The 20701-nt window shown below is 41.0% G+C and overlaps 1 protein-coding gene across 9 annotated transcripts in view; it reads left to right on the plus strand.

The window, feature by feature from the left end:
* Positions 1-20701, plus strand: part of MAP4K4 (mitogen-activated protein kinase kinase kinase kinase 4) — a 161843-nt gene that overhangs the window by 100972 nt on the left and 40170 nt on the right. For all 9 annotated transcript variants that reach the window (XM_058419361.1, XM_058419360.1, XM_058419365.1 and 6 more), the window contains exons 4-12: positions 3968-4093; positions 4867-4977; positions 7833-7923; positions 9472-9602; positions 11861-11915; positions 14258-14336; positions 15154-15329; positions 15995-16067; positions 16525-16735. In XM_058419361.1, coding sequence (XP_058275344.1) covers positions 3968-4093; positions 4867-4977; positions 7833-7923; positions 9472-9602; positions 11861-11915; positions 14258-14336; positions 15154-15329; positions 15995-16067; positions 16525-16735 — 1053 coding nt within the window. The remainder of the gene's footprint in view (positions 1-3967; positions 4094-4866; positions 4978-7832; positions 7924-9471; positions 9603-11860; positions 11916-14257; positions 14337-15153; positions 15330-15994; positions 16068-16524; positions 16736-20701) is intronic.

Consider the following 20701-nt stretch of genomic DNA (forward strand, 5'->3'; position numbering starts at 1 on the left):
GTGATGTTTAGGGACAAACTCAAAGTGATTTTTCTTTTCCTTTTGTTATGTTCTCCCTGACTCTGACATATCTAGAGCTTAATTCTCTTTTTTTCATACTTCAAAAATGTCCAGCAAAGTGTTTCTGTATTCCTTATCTTCTAAAAATTTGTGTAAATAAGCAGCATTTTCTTTCAATAATGATGCATCACTGTTATTGAAAGAAAATAAGGTGTTGTGTTACCTTTGGAAAACAGCTGATAATCTTCCTTGCACGGAGTTGCACTAGTAGCATTTTTTGACTGCAAGTTTCTCCAGTGGCAACCACGGTCAGATATAAATCTTCAGCTACTTAAATCATCGCAGTTTTGTAAATGCTGAAGTAAGAAAAACAACAAGTCATTGATTTGCCGTCTGCATGCAGAAAAACCCACAGTGATGTTTAGTGTGCAATGCTGAATGGAAGAACAAGGGATGTTGAGCTTTGTGGTGGTGCTGCTGGGTGGTAGGCTGAGAGGTAGCACACCTGGGTTTATTTTTAGTGTGCTAATTCAAATGGTTAAAAATTATCTGAATGTGCATAGGTGGATTTCTGTGTGGGAGTCATATGCAGGTTTTAATCTTACAGGCGAGATTATTTTGCTATAAGAGCGTTGCAGTTAGAAACCCCTAGGGATGCTGGCACGTTCATTTAGTCTCTGAAGGGAAACACATGAAAAGGGAGAGGAAAGCTGCTCCAAGCTTGATTTAACCACGTGAGTCTTGCAAAAGTATAGCTCACTGCAAAAATTACTGGTAATCAGACATGCTGTCACAAACAGACAGCAAATGTGTAAGTATAAAACACTTCCACCAGCTCCATCAGAGGGAAGACAAAGAGAGTTTCAATGGAGTTTGTATTCACAGATAATGGCTTAAAGTGGTAATTGATGCCAGCTGCATGAAATCACTAGGAAGGGTTCACCAGCTGCCTCTCTCCTTCAAGAAAAAAGGATGTACTTTTTGTGTTACTTCATGAGAATGGCAGTCTCTTGCCTCAATCGGTTTTAATTTTCTGCTTTTGTGATACCCTTGCCTCTGCAAATGGAGGGACTGTTGGTGGTGGTGCAGTGCATGTGATGTCTGAAGGAGGTGACAGACCTTCCCTTTCTGAGGCTGGCTCACGTGTCCAGATCCCAGGGTGGCTGCCAGAACACCTGGGTCTCCTCAGGAGGATCCCTGCTGCAGGCTGCAGCGTACCCTCCCTGAGGCACGTGTGTGTAAGGAGATCTGGGAGGAAATGGCCTTATCCGGTGAGATTTTTGGGTGGGATTCGTCTCGCCCTGATGCAACACATCTGCAAGATTGGTGTCTGGATCTTGGCTGATGACCTCACCCTCCTTTTGTAGTTAGTGAGGAGAAGTAAACACTGGTAGGGTGCACATTGTTTGGCCTTTTTCAGATGTCCACATTGGGATGAAATGACCTGTACCCTGGAAAAAAAATGCTCCTGAATCTGGAACAGAACAATTTTGTTCTGGCCAAATTAATTTTTTTTTTAATTTCCTTTTTTTTTTTTTAAGTCTTCCACCAATTGCTGTACCACTCTGGTGCTTCAGCCTTTTCTGTGCTGATTAATCCTCATAATAGTTCCTGTCGCCACAGAGTCTCCAGGACTCATTGCCAGGGAGTTATCGATCCACACTAAGTAAGTGGAGTCTTCCAAAGCCTGGCAAAAATTACCGAATCCATTTATTATTGTAGACTGGATTTTGTACTGGATTGAAATGTAGGTGAGGTGCTGTTTATGTTGTGGACAAGTGCTTGAAGGCGGCTGAGATATGAATGTAGGATCATCGTTAGCTGTAGTTCAGGGAGATTTTTGGAGAGAGATTTCTGCAGGGAGATATTGCTGCAGGCCTTTGAGCAGGTGCTGTGACACAGACTCGGTGGAGAGCTGAAAGAGCAGTAACTGTCTACAGTCTGCTGGCTCTTTGTGTGCCTTTTTTGTTGTTTGTTCTTCAGGATATTTTATTTGGGGGGGGGGGGAGCTGGGATTTTTATTATTTTATTTTTCAGAGATAGATCCTGTTTAAGTATTGCCATTTTGGCTGCTGTTACAATAAATAAACACAAACAACCTTTAGGACATCCTGCCCATTGTATTATAAATGCTATTGTGTTCGTGTGCTGAGGGTAGGAAGTAATTTTTATCTAAAAAGTCAGTTCAACATGGCAGATTAATCCAATTATACCTATGAACCTATCAGCAATTAAATCCCAAAGCATCAAGTTTAGCAATGCTCCTGTGTAATTTTTTTTGTCTAAAATGCACAGTTCAGAGGTTTGTTGTAATATAAGCATGTATTCCTGCTCTCTTTTTTTTCTTTTTGCATATAGTCAGAGTGGGGGGGAAAAAAAAAAAAAAAAATCATTCAATAGCAAGGATAACAGAAGCAGCTGAGGAAGCACCAAGTTAGCTTTTGGCTCAAAAAGCTTTTCTGACAACGCTTTCTCCCAGGGCTGCTGTTCACTGGGAACTTTGATTTACAAGATTCTTCTACTGTATTGTTCAGTGTTCCAGAAATACACAGTATTTTACTTCAGAGATGCATCCTGAGAAGATACAAGAATCGTTTATCCCTGGAGCATTTTGGGAATTCTGTCATAATAATTTCCGAGTAAATGTTGCATCCCACTATTGGAGTATTTGAAATAGTTGTTAGCTTTGTAGCAGAGAGTGGCCGTGTGTACCGGTGTGTATAAACAGTTTACATGTAGCTAGTATTAACATCTGCCTATGTCATGAATAGGATATTTGATTGCTAGCGTGGTACAAATTGCAAGGAAGTTTAAAGCTTAAAATTTTATCATCTAATCAGCTTTGACATCACAGGATAATCAGAACATGCGCTACTGTTCCCATCAGCCAGCAACCCTAGGGAGAAGAAGTTTTAGGTTCTTCCCGGAATCAATTTAAGGTAGATGTTTTTCTGCTTGGATATCTACGGGTATAAAACTGTGGAGCAGAAAGGGATATCCATCTGCCTTTTAATTTGCTGCCTTGATAGATGCTTGAAGAAGGCTCCTGCTGTCTAGGTATGGGAAGAGAGAGTTGGGGGTGGGTTGGTGTCTGCTCCTTGTTCTGTATCTTCTGGCTGCCTGCTCAAACATCACCTCAGAGCGTGTGTGGATCCTTCCATGCAACAAGTCCTGCTGTCGCTTCAAAAGCAGGTTGTGGGTGTTTTAAGGAGCGGTTTCATTATGTTACCCATTTCAGCTCTTCGGAGGGATGACCTCCCTTCACCCGAGCTGCTCTTTGCTTGGCACCTTGCTGGCGTGGGGGGAGCCAGGGGAAATCCTTCCTCTGCCTTTGTGTCTCAGCATCCTGTTTACTGCCTGGGCTCCTGGCCCATTCTTCCTGATGCACTTGCTCTTCCTTCACAGAGGCAGATGGAGGAGGAGAAGGAAGCTTGTGCACGAGGCAAATGCCTTTTTCTTGCAGTAACGGGAATTCCTGATCTCCACCTCTGTTTTCCTGCGCCAGTCCCATGCTGGCACCAAGGTGGAAACCTGCTTTGGCAGCTGGTTTCACAAAGCCAGTGTCTGACATTTAAATAGAACTGGTTGAAATTTCCAATATTAAAGGAGAAAAAATGAGGAAGATGGAAATAATACTCTTCTGTCATAAATTCCCAGCCTGCTAGCTATGGATTTGCTTAAGATATTACAAGCATAGGGTTTTTGAAACAGATTACCTTCCATCGCTGGGTCAAATCCGTTGCATCTTTTACTTGTTTTTTTCGTGCTGCTGAGAACTTGGAAGAGACTTGTTTTTTGCCATCTCAATAGACAGGATTTTGATGGTATGAACATCAGAGAGGTTTACTGAACATGATGTTGGTATAAATTGAAGTTTAGAAAAAAATCTTCCTGTGTGAAAGTCAAGAATAAATAATGCTTGTGGTATATTAAACTTATGGGGGTTTGTTTTACTTTTTTTCCAAAGGATGAAGAAGAAGAAATCAAACTGGAGATTAATATGCTAAAGAAATATTCTCATCATAGAAATATTGCAACTTATTATGGTGCTTTCATTAAGAAAAGTCCTCCAGGACATGACGACCAACTGTGGGTAAGCAGTTGTTTTTCAAACATGTTCCTAAGTCTTTCCCTATTGGATGTGGATTGATGATGAGAGAAATACCATCTTATGGAAAGACAAACTTAAAGGAGTTTAGTGATTGCCTGAACTGCTAGATAAGTGAATCACAGAGGCTAATCGCACATCCTTTAGGGGATGTCTGAACCAAGATTTGCTATAAGCAGTGGATTTGTTCTTTAAGTAATTTTTTCCCCATTTACCAGATGGCTAGTAATGTGTTTCATGGGAACAAGACAGCTGAGCAGAGCAGTAAGAATGTGACTGTAAAAAGAAAGCTGTACTTGAGATTGTACCCAGTACATTTTTCATCCCACCTCAACTGCACCCTCTAGAGGACTGAAGTTTGGGGTTGAAATGGCAGGGTGCATATTCTTCCATAAATAAATGGAAGTTAAAGGATAAGAAGTGTTGCGGTGATGTGATCAGTTTGATTCCTTCAGTGTTGGATGTGCCCTTACTGTTAATGCATTTTGCATAGCTGAACAAATCCAGATTCCCAGCATTAAATTACAGTGATTAAATCAGTCCTTGAAAATGTGGTAACTAATGTGAGACATATTCCGGTGTATGTCTGACACACACTGAAGACATTTGGTTGATTCCATTTTCCAAGGAGAGATGTGAAATATATTCTCTGCTTCACAAGAGCTTCCCAAATCGATGCTGTAACCTGATTTTTTTGCTTTGCTGAACAGCTGAGATCTGTGTTTGATGTTGGTTGTACACTGATACTTGTTTTGCAGCTTGTTATGGAGTTTTGTGGAGCCGGCTCTATCACAGACCTTGTGAAGAACACAAAAGGGAATACCCTGAAAGAAGACTGGATAGCGTATATCTCCAGAGAGATTCTCCGGGTAAGGAAAATGGTCTGCCCCACACAGAAACAGTCTCACAGAGATGTAGCCTAGCTTGAGGTTCTGCAAGAAGCTGTTTCTGATCAATCCCATTAGCCATGTCATCACTTGGAGAGTGCGTAGGAGCAGATAGATGTCTGCTCCACATCATTTAACTTGGTATGAGTTGTACTGTATTGTAGCAGAAGCCTTGCAGAAAATTGCAATTTCGAGTCATGAGAAGCCAATAGAGAAGCCAGTGACCTTACCTACTGCAGAAGCTGTGAAACAGTGTCCTTAAGACCTGAGGCTGCAACAGCGTTGTAGTACAGTAGTGTACAGAATGGGCTTTTCTAAATATGCTTGCAGCTGCTTTATTCTCCTCCTAATCAAGTCCATGGAGGAAGAGCTGTTGGCCCAGGCCAGCAGTCAGGACCTCTGTGCTGTGATGTGCTCTCATCTTGTGTTATGCCTGCAGTCTGTCTAGAGCAAGCAGCTCTGTCACGTGTGGCTGTGCCCTGTGCGGTGCTCGCAGGCAGCGCTGCAGAAGTTTCTCCCGAAGAGGGCTGCAGCTTACCAGTTGTTCTAAAATTGCAACTTTAACTAATTACTCTTAATATTTAATTTCCAGTTGGTACAGTTTAAGTGCTTTTTGAATTGGCATTTGTTTTGCTTCACTAAGTAAATCTGGGATGATTTTCTTCGTGCTTCTTTGTAAAATAAATTGCCTCCTACCCATACCACTACACAGTATGTTTGTTCAATTGCTTAATCATAAATGAAGTTCTGAAGGGCTTTATGTTAAAGGAAATAAGCACTGGCTCTTGCATAATTCAGTGCTGCTATTGTCTGTGTTACACATTTGCTCTGCCTTGGCAATTTTTAAGATGAGGATGGAGGGAGACACATAGTTCTGGTCTCTTTCTCTAATTTCAAATGCTAGAGGAGAGTCCAGCTACTGGTGTTTGACTGGCACATTTAAAGTTGTTTAAAAAGCTGTATTTCAAAACAAATGGTTAGCTTGTTTTAATATGAGGAAAAGTAACTTCTGCAGGACTATCTTATCCTTGATTTCAGAGACATGGGCTTGGAGGTATTCCATGCTCTGTTGCATTCATCCTAGAGCCTCCTTAGATAAAGCACTCAAACACTTGCTGAGAAGAGGAAAAAAAATTATTTACCTCAGAAAAGAGTTAGGGAAAACCATTTTCTCATTCCAGTGAGAGATTTGCAAAAGGAGCATTAATTACTGAACATCAGGAACTGGAATATCTGGTAAAAAAAGGAATGCTAAGCTCACATTGCAATGAGATGTTTCAAACCCTGATTCAACACAGAGTTTGTCAGAGGTGGAGGAGAGAGGTCGTGTAACATAAAGTTAAAAGGAGTGAAAATGCCAAAGATTGGTGTAGGTGGAGACACAGGTGAAAGTTGACCCACTGGATCCTTGTGTGGTTGGAAAGTTGTGGGGACTGAGGAAAGTGGAGATGCTCCCCTCTGTCTCCTCCCAGCCCTTTGCAACCCCAACTGTGTTTTTTCAGTAAGGTTAAATGGTACTCTGCAGAGAACAGATGATTATCTCTCTGGCTGGGTCCGAGTAGCAGAAGGCTTTAAAAAATATTCTGTGTGAAGCCGTGGAAAAGCCTTAATTCCTGTGAAAAATAAGACCGCATTTAGCATTAGCAGTCAGTGAAGGGTCTCAGGGACATCAGGCTTTCACTTGGTGTGGGAGAGAAGCTGTGGATGGTGGTTTTTTTGTCACACTCATTAACTGTTTTAAAAAAGGAAAACAGCCCAATGGTTATGTAGGCAAACTGGTAAATGATCAGTTAATGAAGAACATGTGTTAAGAAATACTTCTCTACAGCAACCACTGCTCTCTTAACCTCTTCCAGCTGTAAAGGTTCTATTTCTTTATTTTTCACAAGACATTAAAAGACTGTGAGGGCAACATGAACAGGCAAGATGATCCCACTGGAGACTACAATTTTCCAAGCAGAAAAGTGAGGAGAACTCAAAATACAGGCAGTTGCTAAGAGGGTTGCCTGTTGTTCTCCCAATTACATTAGAGAGTAAAATGCAACGTATGTCTTTCTCAGCCCTCCCTCCACATGGCTAATGCTTTGGGGCATGTATCCAGGTGCTGTCTCAACAAAAAGCACCGTATGCCAGGAGGTTTTGTTTCCTTTGGAAAGTATAATGCTTATGCTCTTTTTTTTTATTTTTTCTTTTTTTTTTTTTTTTTTTCTTTCTTTCTTTCTTTCTTTCTTTCTTTCTTTCTTTCTTTCTTTCTTTCTTTCTTTCTTTCTTTCTTTCTTTCTTTTTTCTTTTTCCCTTTGCATTCTTTTTTCCTGAGGTACAATTATTTGGCTTTATGTTTATGGAGGCTAGAGAAGAGAACTGCGGTTTTTTCAGTGGAGCATGTCTTTGTCATATGTCCCCTCACCTCCTTCTCAGGAGTGCAGATACACATGTGGATGCTGTCTCCTTTCTCCTTCCACCTCCCTTCCCAGCTAAATTCTGTGTGACCCTTTGCATGTCAGAAGTCAGTGGCATACACCTACACTGATGTTATTTAGAATGTAAATGCACTGAGACTTTGTGGGAGCTGAGCTTTCTTCACAGGACAGCTGGTAGGTATTTGCACAGTGCAGATGCTGGGCTGTGTTTAGGCACTGTGTGTGCATGATCTGAGGTCTGTGTCTCTGCTCCATCACCAAAAGCTAGGTGATGTGCTGTAGGTCCCACTGCACCCAGTTGCAAGAGGTCGAGGCACAGTGCTGTGACCTTTGGGGCTGCTTGGTATGGGGAGTCTGTTGCTGAGCCAAGAGCCTAACTCTGAACATCCTCTCCTTCCTCTCTTCTCTTTAATGCAGGGGTTGGCACATCTTCATGCCCATCATGTGATTCACAGGGATATCAAAGGGCAAAATGTGTTGTTAACAGAGAATGCAGAAGTGAAACTTGGTAAGTAGGTACACATGTCCTCTTCCTCATTTGTTCAGCCTTTGGTTTTATGGTGTTCCCAATTTAATTTCATCCTTTAAGAGCCCTGCAACATGTTTTATAGCATGAGTACTCTGTCAGTGGTTCCAAGCGGATTGACAGCCTGCGTGTATTTCCTCCTGCTTGGAGAGGATGGAGCACAGGTTGTTGCTGAATTTGATTAGAAGATGTTGGTTTTCATGCCAGAATCAGTGCAGGGATCATTTTGGTTCCCCCACTGAGCTGTGTGTAACTTGAGTCTGTTCTGATTCACTTTATTCTGGACTCGGGAAGTGACAGGAGTCTCTCTTGTGTTTGGCTTTAATTAAAATAGCACCTGCTGTTCAGGTTCTGGACACAAAAATATGATCTGGACAGCGCTCTCAAGGGAGCTGTGGCATTGAATGCAAAACACAGTTCCAGCTCTGGCATGCCTGCTGAAAATCGTGCTCATCCCTGGCCTCTTCTCTCCTGCCAAGTGGACATACTCTTTTTTTATTTCCTCTCTAATTTGTCTCTTTCAGTTAGCGCACATGTCAACCTTCTGTGTTTGTATCACGCTACACTCGCCACCTTTTTTTCGTTAAATATAGAGCCATGCTGAAGCCCTCCCACCCAGCCCACATCCCTTCTGGTTTGCATTACACCTTCCTGCAGCATGAGGCATGGGAAGTTGTCCTGGCTGCTGGAGGAGGAAGCTCTCGGGAGAGCTTTCCTTCGTTTGGTCCGAAATGGAGCGCAGTAGCTTCCAAACCATTGCTTCCACTGATCTTGTCTACACAGTTGGTCAGTGTCACTCCGATGGTGGGTGCAGTGGAGCTGACACAGCCTTCTTAAGGCAGATGCAGCTGCTGGTACAGAAGGACATGTAGCACTGTGGTCACGAGCAGGGCAAAATGAAAGGCAGAAAACACCTTTGTCACGTAATTGCTTTGTAATGAAATGGACATCTCTTTCGCAGCCTGTGTGCGTGTGTGCCCAAAGTTAGCGCTTCCTGAATAATCCTCATCTTTTGCTCTCATTGATATTTCTGCTATGCATTAAAGCAGAGAGCAGCTCGCTGAACAACAGATTATCTTTGCTGTCCAGTTTTAGAGCAGAAAAAGCGATGAGCTTTTCTGGGGGACATGTTTGTGCATGCTATTTTTCCATAGCATGAGAGGTACCTTTGGGAAGTGGCTGTTTTTGTATAGGCAAAGGTGCTTGGCCTCACTGTGTGGGAAGGGAATAAACAGGCCTTTCTCAGCCTTCCAGGCAGTACTTCTGCAGCTGTGCTCTCCCTTCTGTGCAGGCAGACCAGTGAGGGCTACAGGAGAGGTGATTGTAAGCTGCTGTGTCCCTTGACACTTGTGCCCAAGCACATTGTGTGTGAACCACGAGGGCTCACTTGCTTCAGGATTAATCATTTCTCTTCAGCATGGTCCTCCCACGTGGGACATCCACAGGGCTTTATTTTCAAATCACTTTGCAAAAGTAATCATTGCATTATTTTTCCCCTCTTATTTCATTTTACTCTTTTCCCACCCACAGTGGATTTTGGTGTGAGCGCTCAGCTGGACAGGACAGTTGGCAGGAGAAACACTTTTATTGGGACTCCATACTGGATGGCTCCAGAAGTTATTGCCTGTGATGAGAATCCAGATGCTACGTATGATTACAGAGTAAGAGTCCTGTTCAGAGAAAAAACCCAATGTCAATGTCAGTGAACTATGGCAGCTTTTGAGACTTCTTATGCTTTGTAGGAGTAATAACTATTTTGTGTAGTTACATTCTTATGACCAAAGTACAAGGTAAGGAGACTTTCAAATTGTGACCTTTAACAGTTTCTGCTGCTTGTATTATTGTAGCTTTGAGACATAAATACAGGACTTCAGGGTGCTGTAGGTGCTCAGAGAAAGCAAAGAAGAGTTTACCTGGAAACGCTTGTGTTCTCAACTTGTATAATGGCTGTACTTTAACTTGTGTTACACTATGGCCCAGTTATTGTGGTAACCTGGAACAATACATTTTAGGTGTTGCCTTAAATAGAACCACCATCTGGAGAGCCAGTGAAATATAGAAGGAACTCTTAAAACTACTTCTGATTTCAGGGTACATATACATGATTTTTTTTGATAGAAATTTATCCATCATAACATTTTTTAACAAAGATCATTCTTTACATAGCTTGCTGCAAACCAAGGATTTAATTACTGCAGAACCATAATTGGCTTGATGGTATTTGCACTACCCTTAAGAATATTAGGTATACGTATTCAAAGTTAAATATATCTAGTGAAAGCATGCTGTTATCTTGAAAGTTCCTCTCAGCTGACTTTAATGAGAGCACAAGGAAAGAAAAAACGTAAAAATAAGCTTTTAAAGAAATCTTTACTTGGACTAATGTATTGTTCCAACTTCAACCACGGGCAACAAGGATATCAGAAAGCCAGGGATTAAGGCCTTACCATGAATTATAGAGCTGAATATCAGTTAAATCACTTTGCTGAGACGGATAGTGTTAGCTGTGAGTATATTTGTGTGTGTCTAAATCTTTTTAAAACAACCAGATTAACCAGGTGTTTTTGTAGATTTTGACTTATATTGATCAGATTGATCCTATTTCTCTCAATTTAATTGCTTTTTACATTCAGCATCTCATTGTACTAAAGCTGTTTTATATATTTCCAGATAGAATTGTTATTAGTAAAGAAAGTTCGCTATTAAATGATTTAATAAAGCAGAAAAAACCTCCCTGCAATATTTGTTAATGCAGTAGTGATGTAAAAAATAACTCCTCTGGCCTCTGAAAACACCTGTTCATTGTTCCTGGTGGAGCCTGTAGGGTGGTCGCTCACAAAAAATTACTGTTTAAGATCATGAGGATGTGCAATTTAGCTTAAATGGCTGCATTTGACTAAGAGAAGAGTGCCTTGCTGGGTCTGAAAATATGATCTTTAGAAATGCTTCTCTGCTTGTAGTGCATGAAGAGCTTATTTGCTCTTTAGTTTAAAGTAAATTTAAAACATCACAATTATAACCAGAAATGAAGACTGCTTTGCTTAAGAGCAGCTCTCTTTCACAGCAGTCACCTCCAAGATTTTGTCCATTAAGCTGTATCAGTCTCTGAAGTTGATTCCTTGCCAGGATTCCTCCATCTCTTCCCTGTACTTGATCATCCTGGCTCTTGTTTGGTCTCTCCCGAGTCAGAGGTGCTGGCCAGAGGTGGTCCCTTGAAAGGCTGCCGCTGAAGGACCCTTGTTCTGTAGTGTTTTAAGCAAAGCTGAGATGTTAGGGGAGGAATGTTGGCTTTGGCTGTAAGTAATGCCTGTGGTAAAGGCAGAGGTGTAAATTTTGGGGGCCTGTGGTAAAGACAGGGGTGTAAGTTTAGGGAACCTCTGCCTTTTCAGTGGTGTTGGTGACTAATTCACCTCCCCTTTCAGTGGGCCTGTATTTTCCTTTTGTTCTTGCTTGTTTGTTTACATACCTGAAGAACCCTTCCTTGTAGTTTTCCACAAGGCTGGCCACTTTAAATTTGAACTGAGCTTTTGCTTTTATAACTGCATCTCTGCATACCCTGGGAATGCCCTTGTTCAGTTCTGTTGACAGGGGAATATTGAAAATTCTGTTGTTTCGTAGGCTTGGATTTCTGGCAAATGTATTTCCCATTGCCATAATGCGAGTATATTTTTACGTGCTATTGGAAAGGGTTGTTTGCTCACTCAGTAAGAATACGTGCGTGTGTTTCTGCATGTACATATGTGTTATGTGAAAAGCAGGAATTTATGATGCAGTTACAAGATAAAAGAGGCTTATATTATTTAAATGGCTCTGGTATTTGCTTTCAGCCTCACCTACAGGGCCTCTCTAAGTAGTCCTCTCTTACTGTGTGAATGGGTAAATCCACCTACTAACATATGGTGTCTCTCTTTTTCTGCAGAGTGACCTTTGGTCATGCGGCATTACGGCCATAGAGATGGCAGAAGGAGCTCCCCGTAAGTGATACCTGTGCTTCTCCAGTGGGCTCGTTAGGGCTGAAACATATACTTGGGCCATGCTGCTTGTAATCTAAGCCCACTTTTGAGGTTTCTGAAAGTATCCCCATGTTATTTCTGTTCTCTTCGGTTTTGCCTGCTCTGTAAATATAAAATCCCATAAATAGCAATTCTTTTGATAAAGATAGGGTTGTGTTTAAACACTACAGTGCAGACTGCAGTAATTTAATTTCTATAGCAGGAATATTTGGAAGCTAATCGAGTGTCTGACTTCCTTCCTATGGGTAGTATATTGTGTTTTGGAGTTGTGTCCCACTTTGTCTATGGACTGGCCTGAAATACCAAAACCTCAGCTGGGGAGAGGGACCATTGGGCCTGAGGAAACAGATCTTAATGAAAAAAGCATTTGGAGCAGCTATTTCTGTGTTGGCTTTCTGTCGGTCTGGATAATGCTAACATTGCTTCTCCTTTTGTTTCCACTCATCAGTGGGTGGTGTTAATCTTCCTTAGCAGTGACATGGCTTAAACTGTAAATCCTTCTTCAGGACAAAGCACTGAACCTTAGGTATTCTTAAGCAGGGATCATTATCGGTTAGTTTGGATTTCAGAGGAAAACTTGGAAACCAAAAATGCCCAACTTTTTAATGGGTTCTTTTCCTTTCACATAGTTCTTTCAGGCAGAAGGCAAACAGCAGATGTGTGAGGAGGACAGAAACCTTTGAAAAGAAGTTAGGCATGGTGTTTTGACTTTTAATGATTATTTTTCTGAAAGTCCTTATTGATCTTGCAAATACACTTACTCTAACCCTTAGCTGGAGCTCTATATTAAAAAATAAGAGCCTAAGGTACCTAAGATCAAGTTAATTTTTTTTGCACATAAAAATCTACTATCACAACACAGCCCAGCTTGAAATGTCTTTGAAATAATCATGTTGAAATAAAGTACTGATATTTCCCAGCTAAAAATTGGTCATTTTGTTGTAGCTGCTGCCTGATTTTGTTGTTGTTCTTGTTGATTTTATAGTAAGATTTTAAAATCAAGTCGCAGTGGTCACGCATTGATTCATGTTTTAGGAGGCCTGATAGTTTGGGGTGGTTTTGTTTTTCCTTCCTAACTGTATGTTTTCATGAATGTCCAGGTGAGAGCTGGTCCCGGGACACTTCAGCCAGCACTGTATTAAGTGAACCACCTCCTTTTTGCCATACTTTTTTGTTCAGTGCATTGGGTTGCCTATATGGCTTTCAATTAAAAGCTGTGTCTGTGGGCTTTGTAGGCTTAGAATTAGACAAGAATATTTTGTTCATTCTAGACCAAAGCAGAGCTTGGCCCCTCTTTCTGTCAAAGCACAAGAGTGGCATTTAAGAAGTAAGCAAAGATCCTCTGTAAGTGCCAAATAGCTCTTGTCCTCGTGGGCTCTACCTCCTCCTCCAGTGGCAACTGAAGATTCCATCTCTGTGTTTGGTGGTCTGCAGGGATCCATAGGCATCCAAGGGGCTTCTTTGCCAAGATTGTGGCCCCTTATTTTTGAAGCCAGAATTCTCTACACATCAGTCTGTTTCTCCTGAATTTCTGTTGTGTGGTAAATGTCACCCCACCCTGCAGTGATCACGTGGGCTGAGACTGAGGGTGTAAAAGGTCAAACATAAGAAGATGATTAAAACATTGCTCCTAGAGATCTTTCTTGGGCTGCCTCTCTCCCTGCTCCCTTGTTTCCCTGTGTTGGCTCTGCCATGTTGCTTTGTTATGGAACAGGAGGAAAAGCTGTCCAACACTTATTCTGATCTCCCACTAAATGTCCACTGAAACAAACAGGACTTCTTTGGACAAAAGTTATGGGTTTACATTTCAGTTCTGCAGGCAGTCCTTTTGTGTGATAGAGAGCCTCCCATGCTTCAAAACTGTCATGCCTTGAAGTAAAGAAAATACCCAGGTCTGGAGAGTAAAAATGGATCCATAATGGGAGAGAAGGGCAGGTAGAAGGAAGATTGTACGAAACTCTAACTCTCATTGTTCCCTTCCACCATCATTATCTCCCAATATTTTATTGACTGGAAAGTAAGTCAGATGACTCGGGGCTGGAGGAGGGCCATCCTCAGATGTTCCCATCTTGGTTGATTCTGGAGGTTGATCCATGCTTTGCCCTCTTTCTCTTTTTGGGCTGCCAATGGCACACTGAGCTATGGAATTGTTGTCATTTTGGGCTAATTCCATTTAGCTGTCTGCACCTGCTGCATGGATGTTTGGGATGGTGGGAGTGGTAGTGGAAGCTGAAGTCATGGCATTGACAGAGAGCAACTAAACCAGTGTCTGTATGTCTGTGGTTTTGTTTTCTTCCCTCCAGCGCTTTGTGACATGCACCCCATGAGGGCACTCTTTCTGATACCCAGGAACCCTCCCCCACGGTTAAAATCCAAGAAATGGTATGTATTAATTATATCTTGCTTGTAGCCTTGTGTAGCACGGTTTTCTTGTATTGCATCCAGCTTTATTACCCCTTCCACAGAATTGTAAAGCAATTTAAGTTAGCAAAAATCTATGTTATCTTCTGTGCCTCTGAATCAAAGCATGAAATAAAATGTGTGCGTTATTTAGTTCTCTTTGTCCTAGAGAAATTCCATCTCAAATTGCGTGAAAATAAAAACCAATGTTTTCTTTTTTGACAGAGAAGCATCTGTACTAAGGTGACAAATGGATCCGTGTTTTAAAATACAAACTCTTGCAGCACTCTTAATATGCAGTGTGTTTTCTCAGATGTATCATAACACAGAAACAGAACTGTACTGTGATGTTCTAGTTGCTAAATAGAAAGGAGCTATTAAAACTAATGAAGGCTTTTACCATCATTATTGTAAATGGTTGGAATTGAGTGCCTGCTTCTTGCCAGCTGAGAAGAATCCATTAGCATCAGAGGATTTCCTCCCAGTTACTGGTTACAACTGGCACATATGAAACAAAAATACTCCCTGGAAAGAGGTTTCTTATAGATTGAACGTGATCATGGGATGCTGTGATCCTGTCAAAATAATGAAGTGATTTGACTGTGTGTTGAATATCAACATAGTATAAACTTGGCTTGCTTGCTGGGCTTGGTTTTTACCAAGGCAGCACTTGTAGCTGTCTTCTGGGACATGATGCTCTTCGAGGAAATGAATTTGAGGAAGAACAGAAAAAATGCTTCAGCTGAGTTTTAACGCTCATCTTTTGCTTTGTTTTGTTTTTTCCTTCCTACTTTCTCAGGTCGAAAAAGTTCTTCAGCTTTATAGAAGGTTGTCTAGTGAAGAATTACATGCAGCGACCTTCTACAGAACAACTGTTGAAACATCCCTTTATACGTGACCAGCCAAATGAAAGGCAAGTCCGAATCCAGCTTAAGGACCATATAGACAGGACCAGGAAGAAGAGAGGAGAGAAAGGTATGTGGCTTCTAAAAATCAAGTCTTTGCAGCTTTTCAAAAATGCCTATTTTTGTCCTGCTTTGCGTTCTAAATATATACCCCAAGAGAAGCTCCTATAGCCCAAATCCTTAAAAAGTTCTTTTTTAATTCATAGTTTGACTGTCAGCAGGCTTTGTTTTGTTCTGTCCTTTACAGAGAAAGTATCAATTTCAAGTGCTATCTTTTCTGATACATTAAATTTACTCACTTGTTGGCCACTGGCTCTTCCATACAGGCATTAAGCAGTGTTCAGGAGGATATTGGCATATATGCCTTTCCCTTTAGTCTGAGGTGGGTTAATTTCCTGGAATGATGCCATAAATCAGACTCAGAGGAAATAGCCCATCACAAGAGCTGTGAAGCAAGTGTTTTGGGCAGCCTTTTCTCCTTATTCGGGTGGTGCTGAAATTCTCCAGGTGTCTTGTCTTACATATAAAAACCTGGTGTTATTCAGGGCATTTGCTGAAAGTCTTCTCCAAACCACTGTGCCACTGGGAAGGTGAGCTTATGTATATAGAATGAGTTCTAGGGTCTATGATAGATCTCACTGAGGGGGACAGGACCTGTTTTACTGAGGTGCTGCTGCAACTCTCCACTGCCCTAAAAATCAAGTACTATCTAGGCCTTTGTTTCTTTCCTGTTAGATGAGACGGAGTATGAATATAGTGGAAGTGAGGAAGAAGAGGAAGAAGTGCCTGAACAAGAAGGAGAGCCAAGGTAATGATTGCTTTTTGGATGGCTTTGGGCAGCCCATGCCAAGTAAGTCTAAAGGTCTGTGATTATAAGTCAGCATGCTGAATTTCTGTCTCTTATTGAGTGAATGCACAAACCACTCAAAGAGTTTGAGTACCTATGCTGTGACTGTTAAAGGTTTGAAAGCTCCCCTTCCTATGACTTTCAGCCAACAAACTCTGGATGGAGGGAGATTTATGGTAAATAGGATTGATTAGGGTCTCCACAATGTTAACATTTGTCCTTACTTTGCTTGGCCTCATTTCACGCCTTCCACTGAGAGCGTGTATTTGACATACATCCAGTGTCTTTGCTCCGAAAGGAACGAGATTAAACTTTAACATCATGATGTATTTTATTAATGTTCCCCTGCTTTGGCAAAGGTATTTAATGGCCCATCAGGCTTTATCATACAGAAGGCTTTAACTTCCTCTTCTCACAGTTCCATTGTCAATGTGCCTGGAGAATCAACCCTCCGACGTGATTTCCTGAGACTGCAGCAGGAAAACAAGGAACGGTCCGAGGCCCTTCGGAGACAGCAGCTGCTGCAGGAGCAGCAGCTCCGTGAGCAGGAGGAGTACAAGAGGCAGCTGCTGGCAGAGAGGCAGAAACGCATCGAGCAGCAGAAGGAGCAGAGGAGGCGGCTAGAAGAGGTAGAAATAGGAGACTGGAGTTTGGGGGGCAGAAGCCGCTCTCCCCCTTTTGTTTCCCATTCCTGCACCCATTTGAAAAAAATTCCTTGTAGCCCCAGGATATCTTAGGAAAGAAAACATCATGTGAAAATTCACCCGCAAACATAGACCAAAGCACTTGAATCCACGCTTGGCTACTTGAATATAAGCTGTCTTCCCAAGCATTTGAATATCCAGCAGTTCCTATAAAGACAACAGGAGTTGTTGGAAGGTGTTTTTCTGGGGAAGAGGCTGTTTCCTAGTCTTTGCCTAGGCTTAGGCAGGTGTAGAGAAGAGGAGACATAAATTATTCCCGGGTGGATTTTTCTTTTAAGAATACTTTTTTTGGGAGCCATAACATCTTTCAGATTTCCCTTTAAAGCTCTCTCAAACATCTGTGTTTGGCACTCATTTGTGGTAGATAGAAGCCTGTTTTTAAACTTGTATTACTCTCTCACGCACAGTAACTTAATGACTAAAAGCCACCCAGATCATAAAAGAATAGAATGATTTGTATTGGAAGGGGCCTTTAAAGGTAGATCTATAAATATGTTTTGTAAATCAGTGTTAAAATTATAATTCTGCAGGAATTACAAATATGTAAATCATACTTCTGTGATACAGTAAATATGCAATTTCTATACACTACTGGAAGATAAAAGAAAGTGAATGTACATGGACAATATTGTTCTGTCATACTTTTCACCTCCTAAGATCTCGTGTGCATTTTTTTTATATGTATATGTATATGAAATATGCAGCATGAGATTCAGAGGTAGGAGGATTTCAAAACAGCTCTTCAGGCCAGAGCTGGGTATGACACAGAGTTGAAGTGAAACCAATCCTCTGGCTCTTCAGGAAGTGCAGGGTCAAACTCCAGTTGTCCTTAAATGACCTCTTGCTTGAGTCTGTTTCAACCTTTCACTTAGCAGTGATGGAAAAACTACACCCAGTCTGGTTTTCCAAAGCCTGGTAACGTTTAATGAGGATGCAACCAGGACCAAATGCTGATTTGCATCCCGTGACCTGTTTGCATAACAAGTAATACAAAGTTCCAAATACCTTTCCAGGTCACATTATGCTTCTTATCCCTCTTTTCCAAAGTGCAAATGAGTTTAATGCTGCTATAAGGAGGGATTGGTAGCTAAGATTCAGCCACACATGTATCCATAAGGAGGGATGAGGGGAAGGCATATGAACTGCATTTCTCTTCTGTTTCTTCCCCACCCTCCAGAGAATGCCAAGATCAAACTCATAGCACTTCCAACTGTTTTTAGACTGTTTGTGAAGGGAGTAAGTAATAAAAAAAGATACTAGGAAAATATGAAAATAAAATATTGATATTGTCAAAGGTGGGCAAAAGTTGAGCTACGGCTTAACCGCTCAAATTTTTCTTAGTATGAGAGTCAATGATTTCTTTTAAATGCCTCTTTAATCTCTAAGGTTCTGTAGGCAGTATTTTTTTTTGTTGAGGAAGAGGATTACAATTAAATTATCTAGGTCATTTAACTTTAGTAATCAGTGCAACTCTTAAAATCTGGATTTTCTTTTTAAAATGAAGGCGCTGCTGCTGCCAGTAGTGGAAACAAAGCAATGCACCATTTTCTCTGCATAGGTTGAACTTTTTGGGGATGTTGCAGTTATAACTGAATGGGCAAGTGGAAAGAAAAGACAGTTACCTGAAAGTTAATGTTTAATCAGTCCTGCTTTTTAAAATCCAAAATAAAACTGACAGCTTCCACAATCACAAGACAGCATGAAATTTAGATTGTGTTACTGAATAAGGTTGCACGGTAAAACGTATGAAATTTTTAAGATCAAAGCTTTTTACCGTGTATGGGTCTGTAACGTCTTGGAGGCATAAATAGGAATGATGAATTATAAAAGTTTCCTTTTGCTGGTGATGCTGTGGGCATATTTTTCATTAAGTGCATTAAAAAAAAGACTCACGTTTAGCTTTCAAAAAAACTCCACTTAGTTCATTGGATCTTGTGTTGGAAAAATGTATGATCCCAAGTGACTTTTAACAAAACAGCAGCCAAAACAAGCTCTTTCAGGTGGGGGAAGGGTGGTAGACACAAATTTAGATAAACATCAGTGTTGTGACACAATTGAAGGCCAAAATATTTAAATGTTGTCACTTTGTCCTTAACTCACCCCCCTGTTTTCACGAAGCCAGTAAACAATGAAGAGCTTAGTACTGGGAGTCAAGATTAATGTCAGCCATTGAAGCTCAGGGCAGTCATAAATTCATTGATATTTTTACCAGACTTGCTTTCTTGTAATTTTTGTTTGTGTAAAGTATGCATGTATATACCTATTTAATATTCTTTGGTAGAATTTTATGCATTAGATAATCTTCCCGGACAAGTTGCATATACTTCCCCCCCTCCCCACTTCCTAAATTAAAATTGAGGGCTTGTTCTTACAATGCTGGCACAGAGCCTAGACAGTTTTGACCGAGACTGTAACAGGAACGGTGTTTAGGACATCTGCCAAAAAACTGTAATTCTCAGCAGTATTAGAGAAAAGATTACTTTTTAAAAGGCATATAGGTGACTTCTAAAAGTTGTTGTTGCAGGAGCCTTTTGTTTGTATGTTACTGAGGAGGTGAAAATGACATGTTGTCAAACTACAGAAAATAACTTGAGAATTTTGGGAAGGGGATTTTGTCCCACCCCCAACCCTCCTCTAAAAGACTTATAAAGACTATCAACTGTGTAGGTGTTGAGATAGTTTAAACAAGAAATCTGAGCTGTTCCTGGCTGTTATAATGTAGTTCTGTGACTCTGTTCAGCAACATGGAGACAACTACTGGGTATGAGAAGGCATTTGAATTTGTACTTTGCAAAACTGAGTCTGGCTCAGGAAATTCAGAATTGGCCGTGTTGAAATCCCATTCTCTGTGGACCTCCGCAGTTCATGATAGCTTCATTAAATGGTGTCTCTGTCCCTGGTTGTGAGAACCTAAGATGGATGTTTTTGAAGTGGTAGGTTATAGCTACACTGGCAAGTAGTACAGTCCTGTAGAAGCTGATCATGGAGCACAGTAATTAAAGCGCTGAGGACCTGAAGACTTCAAGTGCTTAAAGACAGGAGGAATTCCTTTGGACTGGCTGAGGTCTAGACTCTGTGCCTGCTTGTGGTTGGAGTGTATCAGCCTTTTTAATTACATCCAAAAGGCGTGGTTGGCACTCCAAGACATCTTCAAAATATGAAACAAAACTGGATAAGTGGAGATGTTTGGATGATTCACTTCAAAAGAGCATTCCTGATCTGAACCAAGATGCTAATGTAGGTGTACCTACAGGCATTTTTTTTGCCAGGGCTTTATTTCTTTTACAGAAGGGGAGCTTATTCTTATCTACTTAATTTGAATTGCTTGCAGCTTGGATTGGTACTAAGTTCTGCTTCTGTTTTATCACTGGTGTGGACAAAGCAAAAATCTCTTTATTAATCTTGCCAATTCTCTTTCTAAGCTGATACCAGGCTACCTAATTCTATGTGAAGGAAATAATTAATATAGGTATCATCAGTCTTCTTCTGAATATGAGACACAGTAATAATATTTTAGGAATTTAAAATTAAAGGATCTGTATCTGTCTTGAGCATTTCACTGTATGAACAAGGGCCTGAATTCCTTGGTATAGACAAACTGCATGTGTAGTTGCATTGCCCCCTCCTGGTAAATCATGCTCTACTGCGTGGACTTCCAGTTTGAAGATGTCAGGTTCCATTATGAGATCATCAGTATTGCACCCTAAAACCAGATAAGGAGCCAGGGTGTTAACACTGTATTTTCTTTGTGGGTTTTTTAGTATTGTTTGCATAGTAAATGCCTATTTTGTGAAATGCAATAATTTGAGGTAGTATGGGCTCTGTCAAAATTCTGTTTTGGCATGCCTGACATTTCTTTGAAGAGTTCTTGCCTTATTTTCTGGCTAACAG

Source organism: Hirundo rustica, chromosome 2, assembly GCF_015227805.2.
Source record: "Hirundo rustica isolate bHirRus1 chromosome 2, bHirRus1.pri.v3, whole genome shotgun sequence".
NCBI classification, from domain to species: Eukaryota; Metazoa; Chordata; class Aves; order Passeriformes; family Hirundinidae; genus Hirundo; species Hirundo rustica.